The sequence below is a fragment of the Urocitellus parryii genome, chromosome 1, assembly GCF_045843805.1.
Source record: "Urocitellus parryii isolate mUroPar1 chromosome 1, mUroPar1.hap1, whole genome shotgun sequence".
In the NCBI taxonomy this organism is placed as follows: domain Eukaryota; kingdom Metazoa; phylum Chordata; class Mammalia; order Rodentia; family Sciuridae; genus Urocitellus; species Urocitellus parryii.
This window is the reverse complement of record NC_135531.1, coordinates 256,894,303-256,916,245: the sequence shown is the minus strand read 5'-3', so window position 1 is coordinate 256,916,245 and position 21,943 is coordinate 256,894,303. Positions and strand designations below refer to the sequence as shown.

The 21,943-nt window shown below is 39.3% G+C and overlaps 1 protein-coding gene across 1 annotated transcript in view; it reads right to left on the bottom strand.

Moving 5' to 3' along the window:
* Pth2r (parathyroid hormone 2 receptor) overlaps positions 1-21,943 on the bottom strand; it is a 106,928-nt gene that overhangs the window by 2,978 nt on the left and 82,007 nt on the right. The window contains exons 12-14 of the mRNA XM_077795092.1: positions 16,865-16,959; positions 9,595-9,733; positions 8,134-8,175 (exon numbers count right to left, since the gene is read on the bottom strand). Of these exons, the coding sequence (XP_077651218.1) occupies positions 8,134-8,175; positions 9,595-9,733; positions 16,865-16,959 (276 nt within the window). The remainder of the gene's footprint in view (positions 1-8,133; positions 8,176-9,594; positions 9,734-16,864; positions 16,960-21,943) is intronic.

Below are 21,943 nucleotides of genomic sequence, written 5' to 3'. Positions count from 1 at the left end.
AACTCCCAGCTTGTCATTTTAAAAAATATATTGAAGTATTTTAATGGATGTGCCCAAGAAAACTTACATTTGAATTTTTTTGTTTGTTTGTTTTGTTTATTTTTTTTTTATTGGTCGTTCATAACATTACATAGTTCTTAATACATCATATTACACGGTTTGATTCAAGTGGATTATGAACTCCCGCTTTTACCCCGTATACAAATTGCTGTATCACATCAGTTACCCTTCCATTGATTGACATAATGCCTTTCTAGTGTCTGATGTATTCTGCTGTCTGTCCTATTGTCTACTATCCCCCCTCCCCTCCCCTCCCCTCCCCTTTTCTCTCTCTACCCCTTCTACTGTAAATCATGTCTTCCATTTGTATTCTCTTGACTTACCCCTCCTTACCTCTTATATGACATTTTGTATAACCCTGAGGATCGCCTTCCATTTCCATGCAATTTCCCTTCTCACTCCCTTTCCCTCCCACCTCTCATCCCTGTTTACTGTAAATATTCTTCTCAAGCTCTTCGTCCCTACCCTGTCCTTGTTTACACCCCTTATATCAAAGGAGTCATTTGGTATTTGTTTTTTAAAGATTGACTAGCTTCACTTAGCATAATCTGCTCTAATGCCATCCATTTCCCTCCAAATTCTATGATTTTGTCATTTTTTAGTGCAGAGTAATACTCCATAGTGTATAAATGCCACATTTTTTTTATCCATTCATCTATTGAAGGGCATCTAGGCTGGTTCCACAGTCTTGCTATCGTGAATTGAGCTGCTATGAACATCGATGTAGCAGTGTCCCTGTAGCATGCTCTTGTTAGGGCTTTAGGGAATAGACCGAGAAGGGGAATAGCTGGGTCAAATGGTGGTTCCATTCCCAGCTTTCCGAGAAATCTCCATACTGCTTTCCAAATTGGCTGCACCAATTTGCAGTCCCACCAGCAATGAACAAGAGTGCCCTTTTCCCCGCATCCTCTCCAGCACTTATTGTTGTTTGACTTCCTAATGGCTGCCAGTCTTACTGGAGTGAGATGGTATCTTAGGGTAGTTTTGATTTGCATTTCTCTGACTGCTAGCGATGGTGAGCATTTTTTCATGTACTTGTTGATTGATTGTATGTCCTCCTCTGAGAAGTGTCTGTTCAGGTCCTTGGCCCATTTATTGATTGGGTTATTTGTTATCTTATTGTCTAATTTTTTGAGTTCTTTGTATATTCTGGTTATTAGGGCTCTATCTGAAGTGTGTGGAGTAAAGATTTGTTCCCAGGATGTAGGCTCCCTATTTATCTCTCTTATTGTTTCTTTTGCTGAGAAAAAACTTTTTAGTTTGAGTAAGTCCCATTTGTTGATTCTATTTGTTAACTCTAGCGCTATGGGTGCCCTATTGAGGAATTTGGAGCCCGATCCCACAGCGTGTAGATCATAACCAACTTTTTCTTCTATCAGATGCCGTGTCTCTGATTTAATATCAAGCTCCTTGATCCATTTTGAGTTAACTTTTGTGCACGGCGAGAGATAGGGATTCAGATTCATTTTGGTGCAAATGGATTTCCAGTTTTCCCAGCACCATTTGTTGAAGATGCTATCCTTCCTCCATTGCATGCTTTTAGCCCCTTTATCAAAAATAAGATAGTTGTAGTTTTGTGGATTGGTTACTGTGTCCTCTATTCTGTACCATTGGTCCACCCGCCTGTTTTGGTACCAGTACCATGCTGTTTTTGTTACTATTGCTCTGTAGTATAGTTTGAAGTCTGGTATCGCTATACCGCCTGATTCACACTTCCTGCTTAGTATTGTTTTTGCTATTCTGGGTCTTTTATTATTCCATATGAATTTCATGATTCTTTTATCTATTTCTACAAGATATGCTGTTGGGATTTTGATTGGCATTGCATTGAACTTATAGAGAACTTTTGGTAATATCGCCATTTTGATGATGTTAGTTCTGCCTATCCATGAGCAGGGTATGTTTTTCCAACTTCTAAGGTCTTCTTCTATGTCTTTCTTTAGGGTTCTGTAATTTTCATTGTATAAATCTTTCACCTCTTTTGTTAGGTTGATTCCCAAGTATTTTATTTTTTGGGGGGATATTGTGAATGGAGTAGTTGTCCTCATTTCCGTTTCAGAGGATTTGTCGCTGATATACAGGAATGCCTTTGATTTATGCGTGTTGATCTTATATCCTGCCACTTTGCTGAATTCATTTATTAGCTCTAATAGCTTCTTTGTAGACCCTTTTGGGTCTGCTAGGTATAGAATCATATCATCTGCAAATAGTGATAATTTAAGTTCTTCTTTTCCTATTTTTATGCCTTTAATTTCTTTTGACTGTCTAATTGCTCTGGCCAGTGTTTCGAGGACTATGTTGAACAGAAGTGGTGAGAGAGGGCATCCCTGTCTTGTACCAGATCTTAGAGGGAATGCCTTCAATTTTTCTCCATTCAGAATGATGCTGGCCTGTGGCTTATCATAGATTGCTTTTACAATGTTGAGGTATGATCCTGTTATCCCTAATTTTTCTAGCGTTTTGAACATAAAGGGATGCTGTACTTTGTCGAATGCTTTTTCTGCATCTATTGAGATGATCATATGGTTCTTATTTTTAAGTCTATTGATGTGGTGAATAACATTTATTGATTTCCGTATATTAAACCAGCCTTGCATCCCAGGGATGAATCCTACTTGATCATGATGTATAATTTTTTTGATATGTATTTGAATCCGATTCGCCAGAATTTTATTGAGGATTTTTGCGTCAAGGTTCATTAGAGATATTGGTCTGTAGTTTTCCTTCTTTGATGTGTCTTTGTCTGGTTTCGGAATCAGGGTGATGTTGGCCTCGTAGAATGAATTTGGAAGTTCTCCCTCTTTTTCTATTTCCTGAAATAGCTTGAAAAGTATTGGTGTTAGTTCCTCTTTAAAGGTTTTGTAAAACTCTGCTGTATACCCATCCGGTCCTGGGCTTTTCTTAGTTGGTAATCTTTTGATGGTTTCTTCTATTTCCTCTATTGTTATTGGTCTGTTTAGGTTGTCTATATCCTCCTGGCTCAATCTGGGCAGATCATAGGATTCAAGGAATTTATCTATGCCTTCACTATCTTCTATTTTATTGGAGTATAAGGATTCAAAGTAATTTCTGATTATCTTCTGTATTTCTGAAGTGTCTGTTGTGATATTGCCTTTTTCATCCCGTATGCTAGTAATTTGGGTTCTCTCTCTTCTTCTCTTCGTTAACATGGCTAAGGGTCTGTCAATTTTATTTATTTTTTCAAAGAACCAGCTTTTAGTTTTGTCAATTTTTTCAATTGTTTCTTTTGTTTCAATTTCATTAATTTCAGCTCTGATTTTAATTATTTCTTGCCTTCTACTTCTTTTGCTGTTGTTTTTCTCTTCTTTTTCTAGGATTTTGAGACGAAGTATGAGATCATTTATTTGTTGGTTTTTTCGTTTTTTGAGGAATGAACTCCAAGCAATGAATTTTCCTCTTAGAACTGCTTTCAATGTGTCCCATAGATTCCGATATGTTGTGTCTGTGTTTTCATTTAACTCTAGGAATTTTTTAATTTCCTCCTTGATGTCTTCTAAAACCCATTGATCACTCAGCAACCTATTGTTCATTCTCCAGGTGATGCTTGCTTTTTCCTTTCTTCTTTTATCATTGATTTTCAGTTTCATTCCATTATGATCAGATAAGATGCATGGTATTATCTCTACCCCTTTGTATTGTCTAAGAGTTGCCCTGTGACATAGTATATGGTCTATTTTTGAGAAGGTTCCATGTGCTGCTGAGAAAAAAGTGTAGCTACTTGATGTTGGGTGGTATAGTCTATATATGTCAATTAAGTCTAGGTTGTTAATTGTGTTATTGAGTTCTATAGTTTCCTTATTTAACTTTTGTTTGGAAGATCTGTCCAGTGGTGAGAGAGGTGTGTTGAAGTCTCCCATGATTATTGTATGTTGGTCTATTAGACTCTTGAACTTGAGAAGAGTTTGCTTGATGAACACAGCTGCACCATTATTTGGGGCATATATATTTATGATTGTTATGTCTTGTTGGTGTATGGTTCCCTTGAGCAGTATGAAGTGTCCTTCTATATCCCTTTTGATTAGCTTTGGCTTGAAATCTATTTTATTAGATATGAGTATGGACACTCCTGCTTGTTTCCGCGGTCCATATGAGTGATATGATTTTTCCCAACCTTTCACCTTCAGTCTATGTATATCTTTTCCTATCAAATGCGTCTCCTGTAGACAGCATATTGTTGGGTCTTGTTTTTTGATCCATTCTACTAGCCTGTGTCTCTTAATTGGTGAGTTTAAGCCATTAACATTTAGGGTTATTATTGAGATATGGTTTGTTCTTCCATCCATATTTGTTTATTGATGTTACTAAACCTGATTTGTTATCCTCTTTGACTACTTTCCCCCCTTTACTGTCCTACCTCCCATTGTTGGTTTTCAATGTTATTTTCCATTTCCTCTTCCTGTAATGTTTTGCCAAGGATTTTTTGAAGAGATGGTTTTCTAGCTGTGAATTCTTTTAACTTTTGTTTATTGTGGAAGGTTTTAATTTCATCTTCTAACCTGAAGCTTAATTTCGCCGGATACACGATTCTTGGTTGGAGCCCATTGTCTTTCAGTGTTTGAAATATGTTATTCCAGGATCTTCTAGCTTTCAGAGTCTGTGTTGAGAGATCAGCTGTTATCCTGATTGGTTTACCCCTAAATGTAATCTGCTTTCTTTCTCTTGCAGCTTTTAAAATTCTCTCCTTATTCTGTATGTTGGACATCTTCATTATAATGTGTCTAGGTGTGGATCTCTTATGATTTTGCACATTCGGCGTCCTGTAGGCTTCTAGGATTTGGGATTCTGTCTCAATCTTCAATTCTGGGAAGTTTTCTCCTATTATTTCACTGAATAGACTGTTTATTCCTTTGGAATGGAGCTCTGTGCCTTCCTGTATCCCAATGACTCTTAAATTTGGTCTTTTGATATTGTCCCATAATTCTTGGATGTTCTGCTCATGGTTTCTTAGCAGACTTGCTGAGCTGTCTATGTTCTTTTCCAGTTGAAATACTTTGTCTTCATTGTCTGATGTTCTCTCTTCTAAGTGATCTACTCTGCTGGTAGTATTCTCAATTGAGTTTTTAAGTTGGTTTATTGTTTCCTGCATTTCTAGAATTTCAATTTGTTTGTTTTTTATTACCTCTATCTCCCTGTGAAATTGATCTTTTACTTCCTGGATTTGTTTGTCAATGTGATCTTTCATTGTCTGATTTTGCTGTCTCATGTCTTCCTTGAGACTCCAGATCATCTGAAGCATATATATCCTGAACTCTTTATCTGATATTCCATCTGTTGCAGCTATTACCTCTTCTAAAGTTGAGTTGACCTGCATTGCTTGTGGTCCTTTCTTTCCTTGTCTTTTCATACTGCTCGCGTTTCTTTCTGCTTGGTGCAACTGTTGTGTTTTGAAATTTACCCCCTATTTATTTATGTTGCTCTTGTATACTTGAAAAGTCTCCCTTGCAGGTGCGGGCGGCGGCTGTGCCCCTACTCCAATTGGGGTGACGTGTCTACCACGCTGGCGGCTCTCTGGGCCTGTTCCGGGAGTGGAAGGCGGCTCTGCTCTGTCCCTATTCCAATTGGGGTGTCGTGACTACAATGCTGGCAGGTCGCTGGGCCTGTTCCGGGCGTGGGCGGTGGGCTTGGCTGGCGGGATTCCACCTAATGGCAGTCCCTAACCTCCCTGCTTGCTAATTAATGGCTTCTCTGAGGCGCCACGCCTTCTGTAGCTGCGGGGCAGGCCGCGCGAATCAGTTGGCCTGGATCTCCGGGGTCCTGCTGCTGGCTGTTTTGATGTTGCAAGCTGTTGGAGAGTGGTGGTGTATTCTTCAGCTTTCCCGGATGGTGGCCGCTGACTGCCTGGATGGAGTGTCCGCTGTTTTGATGTTGCACTCTGAAGGAGAGTGGCGGTGTATCCTTCAGCTTTCCCGGATGGTGGCCGCTGACTGCCTCGGTGGAGTGTCCGCTGTGGGGGATGGGACTGTACTGCTTCCTTCCCCTTCTGAGAACCCGTGCTCGACCCAAGGGTCCGTGTGGGCTTGGCTGGTGGGATTCCACCTAATGGCCTTCCCTAACCTCCCTGCTTGCAAATTAATGGCTTCACTGAGGCGCCACGCCTTCTGTAGCCGCAGGGCAGGCCACTCGAATCAGTTGGCCTGGATCTCCGGGGCCCTGCTGCAGGCTGCTGGGATCCCTGGCACTCTATCACTTTGATTTTTTCTGCTTGCCCCTCCCCCAGCGCTGGCTAGCCAGGTTTCATTTTGGCTGCTACTGGGAGGAGGGGTTGGAGGTCAGGTGTCTCTGGATTCCCCCTAGTCTGTATGGAGGCTCAGCTTGATACTCCCTCTCCCGGCAAGCCTAGGAGAGATTTTATGCGAATTCCCGCTGTCTGGGGGGTGAGCTGAATGACACCGACCTGTTTTGATGTTGCACTCTGAAGGAGAGTGGCGGTGTATCCTTCAGCTTTCCCGGATGGTGGCCGCTGACTGCCTCGGTGGAGTGTCCGCTGTGGGGGATGGGACTGTACCGCTTCCTTCCCCTTCTGAGAACCTGTGCTCGTGCTCGGCCCAAGGGTCCGTGTGGGCTTGGCTGGTGGGATTCCACCTAATCACATTTGAATTTTTGACAGAACTTTAAATGGAGTATATTTCAGTATTTACCGGAATTTGAAGTTCACTGTCGATGCAAATATCAACCTATACTCCAACAAGTTGCTTTTAATATGAGGGTTTGCAACTGAGTTGTCATTTCAAAGTGCTTAGAAAAGGAATACATTGGTTAATTTACATTAATGCTTATCTTCTTGAAGCAATGTATGATTAAATTGCCTTCATTCTCCCTATCCATCTGTCTTGTAAATCTTGGGAATCCTCCAAAGAGATTCGGCTCACATTGTGATGACCATTTATATGCTGCTCTGGTTTGACTGTATCCCCCACAAAGTACTTAGATTGCACACTTAATCTTCAAGAGAACAGTTTTTCTGAGGTGGGGACTAATAGAGACATTTAGGTCCTGAGGGCTCCACCCTCATGAGTAGATGAATGCCAGTTAGGAAAGAGCTTGAGGTTTTAAGTTTGATCCTTCTCAGTGCAATCTCTCTTGTCTCACTGCCTTCCACTGTGCAATGACGCAGCAAGAACACCTCTGCCAGAGGGGGGCCCCAACTTGGACTGTCTAGCTTTTAGAACTGTAAGAAATTTCTGTTCTTTTTAAGCATACTATAGGGATACTGCCACATCAATGATCATAGCAGCACAATTCACAATAGCTAGACTCTGGAATCAACCTAGATGCCCTTCAATAGTGGATAAAAAAAATGTGGCATTTATACACAATGGAGTATTATGCAGCACTAAAAAAGACAAAATCATGGATTTTGCAGGGAAATGGATGGCATTTTTAGAGCAGATTATGCTAAGTGAAGCTAGCCAATCCTTAAAAAACAAATGCCAAATGTCTTCTTTGATATAAAGAGAGCAACTAAGAACAGAACAGGGAGGAAGAGCATGAGGAAAAGATTAACATTAAACAAAGACGAGTGGGGGGAGAGAAAGGGAGAGAGAAGGGAAAGCATATGGAAATGGTAGGAGACCCTCAATGTTACACAAAATTACATAGAAGAGGATGTGAGGGGAAAGGGGGGGAACAAGGGAGAAAATTGAACAACAGCAGAGGAGGTAGAGAGGGAAGATGGGAGGGGAGGGGAGGGGGGATAGTAGGGGATAGGAAAGGTAGCAGAATACAACAGTCACTAATATGCCATTATGTAAAAATGTGGATGTGTAACCGATGTGATTCTGCAACTTGTATTTGGGGTAAAAATGGGAGTTCACAACCCACTGGAATCAAATGTATGAACCATGATATGTCATGAGCTTTGTAATGTTTTGAACAACCAATAAAAAAAATAAAATACATGAAACTTTGCATCTCCAAAAAAAAAAAAAGAAATTTCTGTTCTTTTTAAATGATGCACTCTCAGGTATTCTGTTATAGCAACATACAATGGACTGAAGTACAAGCTTATCTGGGGCTAGTTCTATTGACATTCGGGGATTCCTTCAGACCTACCTCTCCATTGCAATAGCAGTAGATGATGGACACAAAGAAACCCTGCAAAACAAAGACACTGTTAGCCCACTGACAACTCAATTACTTTTTCTTAATGTTTCCAAACCCTTATATTTACACTAAATTTGTTACAATTCTCTCCTTGGTGTTCACTAACTGAATGGAATAATTAACTAGATATAATGCTCCAAGACAGCAAAAATCTGATTTCTTTTCTTTTTTTTGGGGGGGGGAGGGGTACTGGGCTTTAACCCAGAGGTACTTAACCACTGAACTACATCTCCCCAGCCCATTTTTTATTCTTATTCTTTTTATTTTGAGATAGGGTCTTGCTAAGTTGCTTATGGCCTCGCTAAGTTGTTGAGGTTGGCTTTGAACTTGCAATCCTCCTGCCTCAGTCTCCTAAGCCACTGGGATTACACGCATGTACCACCACACCCAGCTACAACTGATTACTATTAACTAGTTTCATCTATGTTGCCACTCAAGGATTACATCTTCCCATCCCCAGACTGGTAAAAGATATGTATAGATTATGAATGCTAGAAACCAGAGACATAAAATAAAATATGATGAGAGTAAAAAGAATCTGTTCATTTACTCAAAAATCTCTATTGAGCTTATACAGTGTGTTGGGATTGGCTCAGCAAGACAATGCAAATATAAACAAAACAGTTCCGGAAAAGAGGAAACATGGACAAAACACAAACAAATAACCATATGAGGAAAACAAGATGATAAGCATTTGCAGGTAATATAAATAGTGTTGGAGAGACCAACAGGTATAGCAGATGAGGAACCAATATATAACTGAAGACGTGACATCTAAGTTGGTTTGAATGATAAGAACAAGAAACCAGCTGTCTGAAGCATTCCAGGCCCAAAGAACAGCAAGTGTGAGCCTCTTGAGGAACAGAAGTGTGGCAATGATAGCACACTGGGGTGCCTACAACATCCTGGGCTACCTCACACCATCTCTATCCAGGCAGGATTATGGATGCCAGAAAATTGCATTTCAACTTTAAATATGTGGATATTTCTGGCAAGTTAAGTACCATGGTCAAATTTCTATATTTCAAGATTCTTCAGACTATTACGTATAGACTAGAATCAAGGAGGTAGGAGGTGGCAAGGTGAAAAGTGATCAGCGCAAGGCATCATGGCCATCCTATTTCAAAGGAGATCAAACATGTAGTGGCAAACTTTTCCTCTTTTTTTACCTTTTAAACCTCCCCACCCGCTTTTTTCACTCTTCCCTGCCAGAGCCTTCTTTGGCTTCCCTTTATTTTCCACACACAAAAGCTCTGCAGGAGTTACATATTTTATAACAATATGCTTGCTGATCTTGCTGCCTAGGCTTGTTCCTGTGAGAAACAGCTCCAGGGCTGCTTCTGCTGGGGTCAGGGAATTAACCAGACCTCTAGGATGGAAAACCACAAGTGACTAGACGGCCCCCTTTACCTGGAAGGAGTTGAAGAAGAGCTCACAGTGCATGCGGATCTCCCACCAGAGCCCTGTGAAGGAGTGGGGCTGGCAGATGAACACGATGTAGTGCACTCCAAAGACCAGCACCAGGACCAGCGTGGACTTGGCAAGTTTCCTGAAAGACAGCAGCAAGCCTTTTTATTCATCAGCCTAGCGTTCTTTCAGCAGAGGCAGCTTGCTGGAAAAAATTAAGTTAAGCATTGTTAACAGAAGCCACCTGTCTTTGCATTCCACCACTCCTGCTAGGCCCCCCACCACCACCTTCCTTCTCTTCCTGTCAATTTTATACTAAATCAGGTAGTTGTTTCTCACTTCCCATGATTAATATCCCCTAAATATCTCCACTCATTTCACTCTTCTTGATTACAGGAGGCTATTTTTACAAAGTTGTTAAGTGCTTGGCTTCTGTCCTCAGTCCTCTTGTGTTTGAGATTTAAAGATGCAGATCTCCTCCATCCACTTTAACTGCCTTCATCTTCCTGGACAGGATTTGGATGTTTTGTTCATCTTAAAATCAACTACTCTTGAAGATATTTTGTATTTCTTTCTGAGCGACATGCACTTATTTCCACCTGCCTCCTCAGAATATTCTCTGTCATACACTACTCTATCTTAAACTTTATTACCTATATAGTTCTATTTGTCTACTTTTTTTTCTATCTTCAGACTAGGTGATTTCATGATATTATTTCCCTTAATGGGCTTGTCATACACATTTTCTTCTGTATTTAGAGGAATCCTTCCTGGGTTTTTCCAAGAGGATGGTGTGGTGGTTGATTGTAGGTTTTGACATGCTTGGATGAAGGGAAACCCTGAGAAGTGGCAGAGGATTCTCCAGGGTGTGTTTATGAAGGGGCTTGCAGGGGAGGCTGCAGGGGGCCATCTAGTCACTGGGGTCTTATCCTTGCTTTCCTGCTCCCATGCAACCTCCTCTTCCACCCCTCTCTGTGGCTTTGAAGTGCTGTGTGTCAGTGAACTGAGAGGGGAAGACCTGCCCTGAATGTGAGCAGGCCCCATCCTATCAGCTGGGGACGCAGATAGAACAAACAGGCAGAGGAAAGGTGACTTGGTCCTTTCTCTTCTGGACAGCTCTCTTTTTCTCCAGTAGTTGGACGTGAAACTCCAGTTTCTCCAGCTGTTGTTCTCTGGCACTTGAAGCAGCAGCCCCTTAGGTTTTCCAGACTTTTCCCTGGACTGAGGGTTCTATCATTTGCTCCCCTTGTTCTAAAGCTTTTGGACTTGAACTGAACCATGCTACTGGTGTCCCGGGTATTACAGCTTTCAGCAGCCTTGTCATTGGATCCCTCAACCTCCATTATCATGTGTGCCAACTCCCCCCCAAAACCCCCTCTAGTATATCTCTATCTATCTACCTACCTACCTACCTACCTACCACCTACCTATCTATCTATATCTATCCTATTGGTTCTGTCTCCCTGGAGAATCCTCAACAAATACAGATGGTCTTACTCTAAATGTCTCTTGATGACCCTACCTCTTGTTATTTATGTCCTTGTAAGCCCCTTCTTCCTGATGTGGGCAGGTCCAGCAACTTGCTTCTAACCAACAGACTTTAACAAAGATAAGAGGATGCCACATGTGTGATTATGTTGCATAAGACCTAACTTTCCTCTTCCTAGCAGACTCTCTCTCTCTCCCTTGCTTCTTCAGTGAAGGATGCTGCCGCATTGTGAATTGCTGTCGGGAGGCCCAAGTGGTGAGAAAAGGTGGCATCTAACAATATCCAGCAAGTAACTGAATCCTACTAACAGTCATGTGAACTTCCCCAGTCCAGCCCTGACACAGCCCCAACTGGCCTCTCAATTGCAGCCTTGAAAAAGACTGAAGTGGAGGCCCTAGCCCTGGATTCCTGAGCTACAGAAACAGAAATGGCAAGTATATTTTTTTAAGCCACTTTGTGTGGTCATTAATTTTGCAGCCATAGCTAGTTAGCACATCCAAGTGCACCACTTTCTGGTTGTTGGATGGTTTTGTTTTGTTTGCACTTTTTACCCAAGAAATTGCCAAATGTGTCTTCATTCTTACTTGTTTTTCATATTGCCCTCTTTCTCTATGAATCATTTATACCTAATAATCTCAACCTTCCTCTGTTCTCACTAGTCTTGTGTCCAGCTGCTTTATCTATTGATTTAATTTTCTTCTTGGAAAAAGAAATTATTTAGGTAAGTTGAGGCCACACTGGACTAAGACTAAAGAGAACTGAATTCAGATTCTAGACTTTCTAAATACCCATGCTGACAGTGGTTCAGTTTCCTCATCTCTGCAATGACAGAATAGGGTACAGAAGTCCACAGAGCTCTAATATTATGATGCTTTACCAGGGATCATCCTTCACACACATGTATACTTTTCTATCACATCCTTCTTACCACTCTTATAGAAGATGAAGAGTCTCACAAAATCATATAGTAATACCTATTGAGATGTTTAGAGTTGCACATTTGCTCCACCTCATTCTCTGTCGTCTGTCTTCTCTCTCAGGAGTGCATGGACCACATGTTCCTCTAGGCTCAGTGCCATCCACCTGTCCCTAAGGCCCCTGGTTTCCTCTGCTGCTCCTAGTGCAAATACCTCATACCTTGCATTACCTACAGTCCATTCAATTTGAAAATTCTACATTAAGTCCATTTAATTCAAGACTTTCCTGAGGAGCAATGGGTTTCTCTGACCTTTAGCTTTCAGAGATCTTTGCATGTGCTTGTCTTCCTGAACCTGAACCATAAACCCTGTCTTCCCATTGTGACAAGACTACAGGACACTTTGAATACCTGCAAGCCATTTTAACTCCAGCTAATCATATACAAAGTGACAATATCAAATTTACTTGCAGAAGCTTAAATGTTTTGTCTAACATCACTCAGAAAAGAAAATAATATTTCCCTCTTCAAGAGGTAGAGTAAATCCCCCTAGGAATTGTTCTCAAAATCAAGCTAACTCTGTTCTTACTATGTGTGGCTAAGAGCCCAAAACTAGATTAAAACAAAAAATAGAGAAAAGCAATAGATCGTGAAATGGTCTCAAACATAAAAGTTTAGGAAAGTTGCATTAGGCAACAGAATAAAGGAAATACCCTTTTACCTGAATCCTCTTTTCCATCTTTGTCTGACTTTTTTTTTATTCTCTGTGTAGAGCTAAAAGTTGATATGCAGAAAATTGATAGTAATTATATTTGTTTTCTATTGCTATATAATAAATTACCACAAAACTACTGTCTTAAAGCATTACCCATTTATTATTGCTCTGTTTTTATGTAGTACCGGGAGTTCAGGCATGGTATACTTGAGTCTTATGCTCAGGGTCTCTCGAGGTTGAAATCACAGTGTCAGCCAGAGCTGCAGTCTCCTCTGGACCTCAGGGTTCTCTTGTACACTCATTCAGATTTCTAGAAGACCTTCTTTTCTTACAATGGTAGAGAGGTCTGCTGGCTGCAAACAGGGTCACTCGATTCCTACAGGCTGCCCTCAGGTCCTGGTCACAGGCTCTCACAGCATGTCAGATTACTTCTTTAAAGCCAGCAGGAGAATCTCTCCAGGCTGCCAGGGTGGAATCTATATAACACATTGTAGGAGAGACTAACTCATCTCCTTTGTCATACAATGTAACCTAATTAAGGGGAGAGCAACTGTCTCATCACGAGTCTTGCCCAAACTCCAGGTGAGTGGGGGGACAGTAATTATACACGGCATGTACACCTGGGGCTAGGAATCTTAGGAGCCACCTTAGAAACCAGCCTACCACAGAAATGCAAAGGATGCCCGAGAAGGTCACTAACTGTGCAGCTCTGTAGTTACTGACAAGTTTTTCTGGTGTGCATCCATTTGTAAATTCATTTCAGCATCCATTATCTGACTCTATCTTCTCTGTTGAACCATTTGCAATATTATACCACTTCCCTCATTGATGAATGAGTTAAATATTTAAAGTGTGTTCATTTATCTCTGTGTAAACTGTGATCACATCCTCTTTTGGAATGTATTCTGCAAGGGAAATGAATGAATTAAAGCAGGGGTATGTGCCAAGCAAATGTACACACATCATCATCTGTCTGTTCACATTAAGATCGGGCATCCAGCAATTCTGGACACTAATATTTTTTTCAGTGTCCATCTGGTCACCCGTGCACACTGTACATCTTCATGGCTTGGCTATCAGCAAAGGCACAGCTGTCTAATGAGATGATTTAGGGATGATTCACTAATGGTGGTCTTCCGGCTTGCTAGAAATGGGTTATGGTCTGTGTCCACAGGGAAAGCCACAAGAAGAAAACAAAGGAGTCAAATGGTTTTTGAGAACTCAGTGTACTGCCTAGAAAATAGATGCCCATTTTTTGTGCTATCAATCCCTAAGTGATGTCTCCCCAATGAAGGGCTCTGGAAAAATCTTTACATGTCTTTAGACAATCATATTTTCCTTAAAAAAAAAAAGAAAGAAAGAAGGAAGGAAAGGAAAGAAAGAAAGGAAGGAAGGAAAGAAGGAAGGAAGGAGGGAACAATACTAATTTTCTTGATCCTTCCTGGTTTTTAATTAATTTTTGTTCTCTTTCTGTGCACATAGCATCTCACAGATACATGCCTACTGGTACCTTCCTCCTTTAAGAGGGAGATTAAATTAATTTCTCCCTTTCTCTCTCCCTTCTTACCCTCCTTTTCTCCCTCCCACTAGATTGTGGTTTCAAGGAGGTCACACCATGTCCCTGTTGCATCTGGCACTGGTTGCATCATGTTATTCTGACAGTATCCATGTGAGAGAGCTATCATTACCCCTTTCCAGGTCAGGTTAGAGGTTCAGAGAGAAGTACTCACCCAGATTATACAGTAAGTGATAATTCTGTCTTAAAATCTGTCCTCTTTACTATCATTGTGCATGTAAGTATTGGTTGAATTTATTCTAAAAACAATAAACATGAAATATGATTTTTGTTTGTCATTGAGGGGAAAAATCAAATTAACCAAAATATTGAAATATTCTTTCTCATTGAGTCTTGCATATGTAATCTTTCATAGTTCAAAAGTTTTTCCAATCCCGGCAACTTTTCTTACTTTGCAAAGGAATCAAATTGTGATTTAAAAGGGGAAAAAATGTAAGAATTTGCCATTAAATCTAAGAGATTAATTTTCTTCACGTCAATCTTGTTTTAAAATAACTATAAACTATACACAGTATGTCATCACTGGGGAAAACTCGGAGAAAGATATATGAGTCCTCTCTCAATTATTTCTGCAACTACATGTGAATCTATGATTATCTTAAAATGAAGTTATTTTAAAAACTGATTGTATTCATCCATTTCCATTTTAATCCACTTTATCAACAAAGGAGTCTTAGGTACTTTTCAAAAGTCTTTTTAAAAAGACTGTGTGTAAAGGATGTGTGTAACCACATCCTCACCTGGAGAGGACCTTAGCTCTAAGGTGTTTTTTAGTCTTTCACAGTATTATGCATTGAAATGTGCTGTTTTAGATGTCATCACTGGACACTTTATATTTTGTATTGTTTTATTTTATCAAGAATAGTTGAACATTTGTTAGAGAAAGCTAATAACAAAATGAAATATGTTTTAAAGTACAAAAATGAATTAATATAAATTTAAATACTCAACAACTGTGGATACAAATTTAAATACCAAAAAACCTCATTGAGACAGGGACACAAATTTCATTTTTTTTAGTCTATTTAAAAGGTGAAACTTGACAATCTAAGGCCTCAGAAACTGAATACTGAATTGATTTTCCAAATTGCTGCCAAGTAGTTTTCCATATTTTTTCCTCATAAAGAAAATTTTCTTTTTCTACTACATTTTATATGTGGTTTAACTCTGGACATTATTAAGATTATTAAATATGTTTCAGCTATGAAAAAAAGATCTATATAGCTGAAAATAAACTTTCCCTGACTTCTATTAGTCATTAACAACTTCAAACTTTAAAAACTTCTGAACACCAGATTATTAAAAACTTATTCTGAATTCTGAATAGTAGTTAAATTATTCTTCTCAATTATTCTGAGAAATAATTTTCCCATGAATTAACTCTAAATATTTTCTTTTCAATTAATATTAAAGATAAGCCAATCTTTGTTCCCTTCAGTTTCTCAAATATCTTGGGTAATTTTTTTTCCTAAGAACACAAGCTCACATCATTCAGAACTGTAGAATTATCAGCTTATATTCAGAACTAAAGAAATAAGTAGTTTCCAAATACCATTGCACTTTTTTAGTTTATGAAGATTGAAAGGCTATTTATACCTTCCATTGTTCTAGCATCCTTTAGCCCCTGCCTTCACCAATGGGACCTAACACATGACAAAATAGTATAGCCCAGGTTCTTTGCTATAAACTCTTATACACAACTTATATTACAATACCACCATTTGCAGCACTGTAAATATCTGGAGCTGGGAGCTGGTGGTTAGTCCAAACCATGCATCCTGTCTAGACTCCAAGTCATACCTGCAGTCATTGCTGTTCAGCAACAAATGTTGTCTAAATATAATCAGCAAAGGGCTTAAAGAACATAAGTGAAAGAGAATCAAAATGTTGACCATGGTTTATTCCTTTCTGTAACTGAGATAACAATTCATAACAACCTGAGGCAGAAAGAAATAGTCACCTTTTTAGGAATCGAAAAGACTAATCCACATCCACCTGGTTATGTGCATGTTTAGTTGGATAGAGGTCACTATTACTCAGAATATCCAAAATGATCATTGGGAGAAATGGACATACTCCTAAGATAGTTTGACTTGATTCTTATTAATACTCAATTTTCCCCTTTTTTTTTTCATGAAAGGCTAAATAACGGACCTCCTTCAATCAGGACATTCGAAAGTTCTTGAAAGTTTATATTGGTAGGTGCCCATTCAATAAAAGGATCGGACACAAAACAAGAAGTCTTCTTTCTTGATTATTGCCAGTTATGACACATTTTTAAATGCAGACAAAATTCTCTAAATCATCAATAAGAGATTGTCCAAGAGTTCATATGATTTATAGAAAAATACCAAACTACTAAAAACTGATTAAAAATATACTTAAAATTTAAGCATGAAGGAAGGTTTGGGATTATTTACATGTTGAAAATATGCATATATCTAAAATTACATAAATGAGACACAAACACACATTGATAAATTTAATCCCTTAAATACATTTCAAATCAATTGATATTTGTTTTTTTTAAATAGTAACTAAAATATTTCCTCTGATAGAGACCTGTTCTGGAGTTACCTGTATTGTTTTCTCATGTCATGCCCGACTGCATTGGTCTCCCAAATTTTAGTAGCCAGAACTCTAACAGTGTTCAGAAACAGAATAAAATTAAGCTGAAAGAGAAAGTAACATTATGAAGAATTATTAAATTAGTCATCAACATTTTTATAGAAATGTACATAAAATTGAACCTCTTTGTATGCAAAGACTAAAATTTACCCATTCCATAAACATAAATGAGCCTGCGACAAGACATTGGAAGGTTAGTGATTCTTGATTTGCCTTCATAAAACCACAAAGAAAAATACAAAGAAAAATAAAAAGTTTCAACAGTACTAGAAACCACAAATTCCAGAAAGGAATCTGCCAGGATCCAATTTCTAATTCCCAAACCAAAGTTCAAACTATGTTCTGTGGCAAATTGGTAGAAAAACAACAACAACAACAACAACAAATTATTTTATTATAAATGTGATTGCCCCTTTTAATGAATTAATACTTAGCTTCTGTCTCTAGGGTTATTTTGAGGATACTGTCTCTCCTATAATGCATGCAAAGCATTGGGGAATGTGTATTAAAGTTTAAAACAAGAAGAAGGAGGAAAGGTCACAGGTCTAGAAAAACAAATTAGATTTGAAATGTTATGGGTGCTGAGCACCAATAGAAACAAGCAAGTTCTGTCTTCCAAAAAGAGAAACAGGGCTTTGAGATTGGTGAAGAGATCCAACAGGAAGAAGAAAAGGTCTCCACATCAAGGGTCCTAAAGAGATGGAAGCCTGAACCCCTTGGGTCCCTTCATTCAGGGAGGTGGCTAATGTCCAGAAAGTGCTAGTCTTAGGAATAATGAGAATGTAGCTTGCCCAGAGCAGTCATTGCATCAACACCAGAGCAGGGGACAGGAAAGAGGACCATCAAGTTCTGCATACATGAGATAGGCCGTGTTGCAGAGACATTTCTCAATTGTTTCTGGAATTTGGAGAATTGGGCTATTGGGTGATTCATATGCCTCAGTCTCCAAGTCAGCTGACTGCATCAGCCCTGAGCCCCCTGCCACCCTGTTTGCTATCACCCTACCATTGACAGCCCTGTAGGCACCTGTCCATCATTTCAGCTTTCTATACAAATGGTGATGGGGGTTGGGGGGTGAGTTAATGGAAGGATGTTTCCAAATTAATCATAACTGCCATTTCTTGAATTCTCTAAAACTTCACATGAACCTGGAGCACTTTCATTATGTCCATTTATTACTGATGAAAAAACTCCAGTTCAAAGAGATGAGCTGATTTGACCTGGGCTACCCAGCTACCAGCTGGAATTTGAACCGGGTCTGTGTGAGTTCAAACAGTGATTTCTCAACCACAATCTCCTACTTCCTTTTCAGGTGGATAAAAAGATGCAAACCATGAGACTTGAGGATTTCCATCTTCACCCACTACCACAACCTGTTCACAGATACAACCTTTATCAAAAAGAAGGTAAGAAGTTGTGCTACTTTATGAATACTAAATTTATGAATACTAAATTTATTACATGCACCATTAATTTCTCTCTCCCCAAGACAATCAGTTCCCTGTTGGTGCAGGATGGCTGGAGTGAAGACATTGGGAAGGGCTAAGGAGGAAGTGTGTACAGGACTAAGTGTTAGGAACTGAAGCTGGAAGAACTGTGAAAACAATGCCAGCTATCGACTGTAATTCCCTCTTCCTTGAAAAGAAAGAATAATAAATGCCTCTTCAATAGGCCAACCTTCAGCGCCACCATATTTTTTATATTGGTGCTTTATAATTATACATAATGGTGGGATTCGTTGTTAAATACTTGTATGTGCACATGACATAACGATATAATTTGATTATTTTTTCCCAGTATTTCCTCTTTCTTTTCCCTCCTCCCTTCCCTAGTCCCCTTTCTCTGTTCTACTGGTCTTTGGTCTGTTTCATGAGATCCCTTCCCACTTTTTTTTTTCTTTTTACTTTTTTTTTTCTCTCCAGTTAGCTCCACCATATTTAAAATGCCCAGAACAGAGGGCTCTGTCCTCAGATGAGTCAACCACACATAAATACTGCAACCCACAAGAAAGCTGACTGGAAGAAATACACACCAACTCATCCATCCGTTTAATAACTGAGAAGATACATTTAAGAACACCCAAATGAATTATGGAAAGAATTAAGGATTAGGGGGAACTAAGATTGAATAGAACTTGCTGCCTCAAAAGATTGGGAAACAAGGCTGTAATCCCAGTGGCTCAGGAGGCTGAGACAGGAGGATCCAAAGTTCAAAGCCAGGCTCAGCAAAAGTGAGGCACTAAGCAACTCAGTGAGACCCTGTCTCTAAATAAAATACAAAATAGGGCTGGGGGATGTGGCTTAGTGGTTGAGTGCTCCTGAGTTCAATCCCGAGTACCACCCCCAGCAAAAAAAAAAAAAAAAAGATTGGGAAACAAAACGCAGATATATTGATGCATGTAACAATTATTTAGATGAAATTATTCTGAATAATTTAGTAAAACACAGAATGTAGAGTAATTATAAATTAAGTTATTAACTACTTAATATTCTAAATGCTTTATATGAATTGACTATTCTTCACACAGCTCTATAAGACATGCATATTATTGTCCTTGTTTGACAGATGAGGTATCTGAGGCACAGGTTGGTTACACAAATAACACAGAACAACAAAGGTAGAGTCCTAGTGCAGTCCCTGCAGCCTGGATCCACAGACTGTATTTTTAGCCACTATACATTTTTCTGCCCATCAAATGAGTGGACTTAATAGAGTATTAAAACAGAGACACATTTTTTTTTAAAAGAGAGAGTGAGAGAGGAGAGAGAGAGATAGAGATAATTTTTAATATTTATTAATTTTTTTTAGTTCTCGGCGGACACAACATCTTTGTTGGTATGTGGTGCTGAGGATCGAACCCGGGCCGCACACATGCCAGGCGAGCGCGCTACCGCTTGAGCCACATCCCCAGCCCAGAGACACATTTTTTTTAAGAGCAGAATAGATTAACAAAAGATTGTAAAGAAATATAGCCAAGGTTTGAAATCCATATTTAGAACAACAGTAGACCCAACAGAGCAGGACATAGATCCCACGATTTAGAAGATTCCCAGAGAGTCCTCTCAGACTTGTGTGATAAGAGAGGACATGGAACTGAGAGCCAACAGGCAGAGTATTCTCTTTCTTAAGAAAATATCATGAAAAATAGAATCAATCAATAAAGACACAAGAGAAATTCTAAAGAAAGACAAGAGTCTGCATATGGAAAAGTAACATATGGAGTAGGAGAACTTATAGGGAACAAGACCAAGAGGAGGAGACTACTCGTTGTATTATTATTATTATTATTACTATTATTATCTACAATAATAAATAAATTTATTATTATCATTATTATAAGAGAAAATCATTTGGAATGCCCTTGCCTATCTCATGTAAACCTTCTTAGAGGTCAAATTTTGCTTGACAAACTATGTCAAGCAAAGTACAGATAAAGAAAACAAAACCAAAAAAGAATAAAATGACTGCTAATAAGCATTAAAGCCAGTAACACAAAGAATGAGTGTTTTGTAAATCGGGCTTTTAAATAATGCAAATATAGAAATGGGATTCTTTCTCAGAGATTTATATAAATTTAAAGATTTGTTCCAAGTGAACCACAAATGAATTAAAATAGAGAATGCAAAATTTCAGCCACGAAATCTCTGGCTCCTCCAACTATCCTTCTGCTGACACTTTGCCCCAAGTTCCCCCCCTAGGCTCCTCCACACTCCTCCCCTCACTCATATTCATCAGATCAGCTTATTCCAGGCCTCTTGCTGAATGTCACTCTGTGTCAGCAGCTATTCCTGAGACTCCAGCCCCAGCAAAGCATGCCACCCATTTAAATGTCTACTTTACTAAGTTTAAGTTATGTGAAGATAAATGGGCATCCAACTCCCCACCCTCTCATCTCCACTGCCTCAGAGTGCCTGCAGTGTTCTTGGTGTTTAATTAAGATTTGTTAGATGAGCAAGTGAATAAATGAGTAAACAAGATATGCATACTCTAATATTGGGGAAAATCAGCATGTCCCCTTCCGTGTAGATTTTAACCTGTAGGTATCTCTAAGAGAAAGAAATAAAAATTTAGGTATAAAAGAGCCGACTGTTACAAAAGGCCTACAAAATCATTGCTCTACATTTGAAAGTTTCATCTGGGTCTTTGGATACATGCTGGGGAGGGCTAAGTCTCCCCAGTTCAGATTCTTCCCTTCAGGGAAGGAGATTCAACTGATATGCATTTCCTTTCTCTCCCCCTTGCTTTCTGCAGAAAAGATGGACTGAATCATTTGGTGAGTGAATGTGGGAAGGGGTACCAAGTTTGTTTGAGGCAGCTCATCCTTCTGTCTTGGGAGCTTGCAGTGAGCCCACTCCAGCATCTCCCAGGATCAGAGCCCCTCTCACTCCCAGCATCCTGTACCTGGTAGGTGATCCTCATGAATTAGGGGGAGCCCAGCCGCCAACTGCAAGAGGGTTTTGTGTTGGTTCTCCTTTCCCCCTTTGCTGTATAACTAGACTCGTTTAAAATCAGGGCAGCAAAGACAGATGCAATGTATTAGTGCCGCTCAGAGACACTGAATACATCTCATCTATTCACCTCCAAGTTTTTCAATATCATGAACATAAGAAATGTTTTTGCTTTGTTTATATGCATATTAGTACTAAATATTGAACTGAACTTTTAAATGTAGGTGAGAAATTCTCTGGTCTTTATTAAGCACTATAATTAATTATCTATGAGACAGGTATAAAAACAAAATACGTAACTCATTTCTTATCAGTTGGAATTCATATGACAACTTAGGACGACATCTATGGTAAGTCTTAAGAACTTTCATTTGAAGTTCTATTTCTGCCTCATTTAGGGTTCTGGAAGGGAGATTTTTCTCTTGGTAAAAATAAAAATCATTTGGTATTTGCAATTCTGTCAAAGATTACAGGTTAATTTCTATCCATTTTTCTTAAAAGTTCTTCTCTACCTATCATCCCTGTCCTCCCTATCCCTTGTTTTTGGAATGTGAGCCTCCTTTAATCACAACTGGGGAAA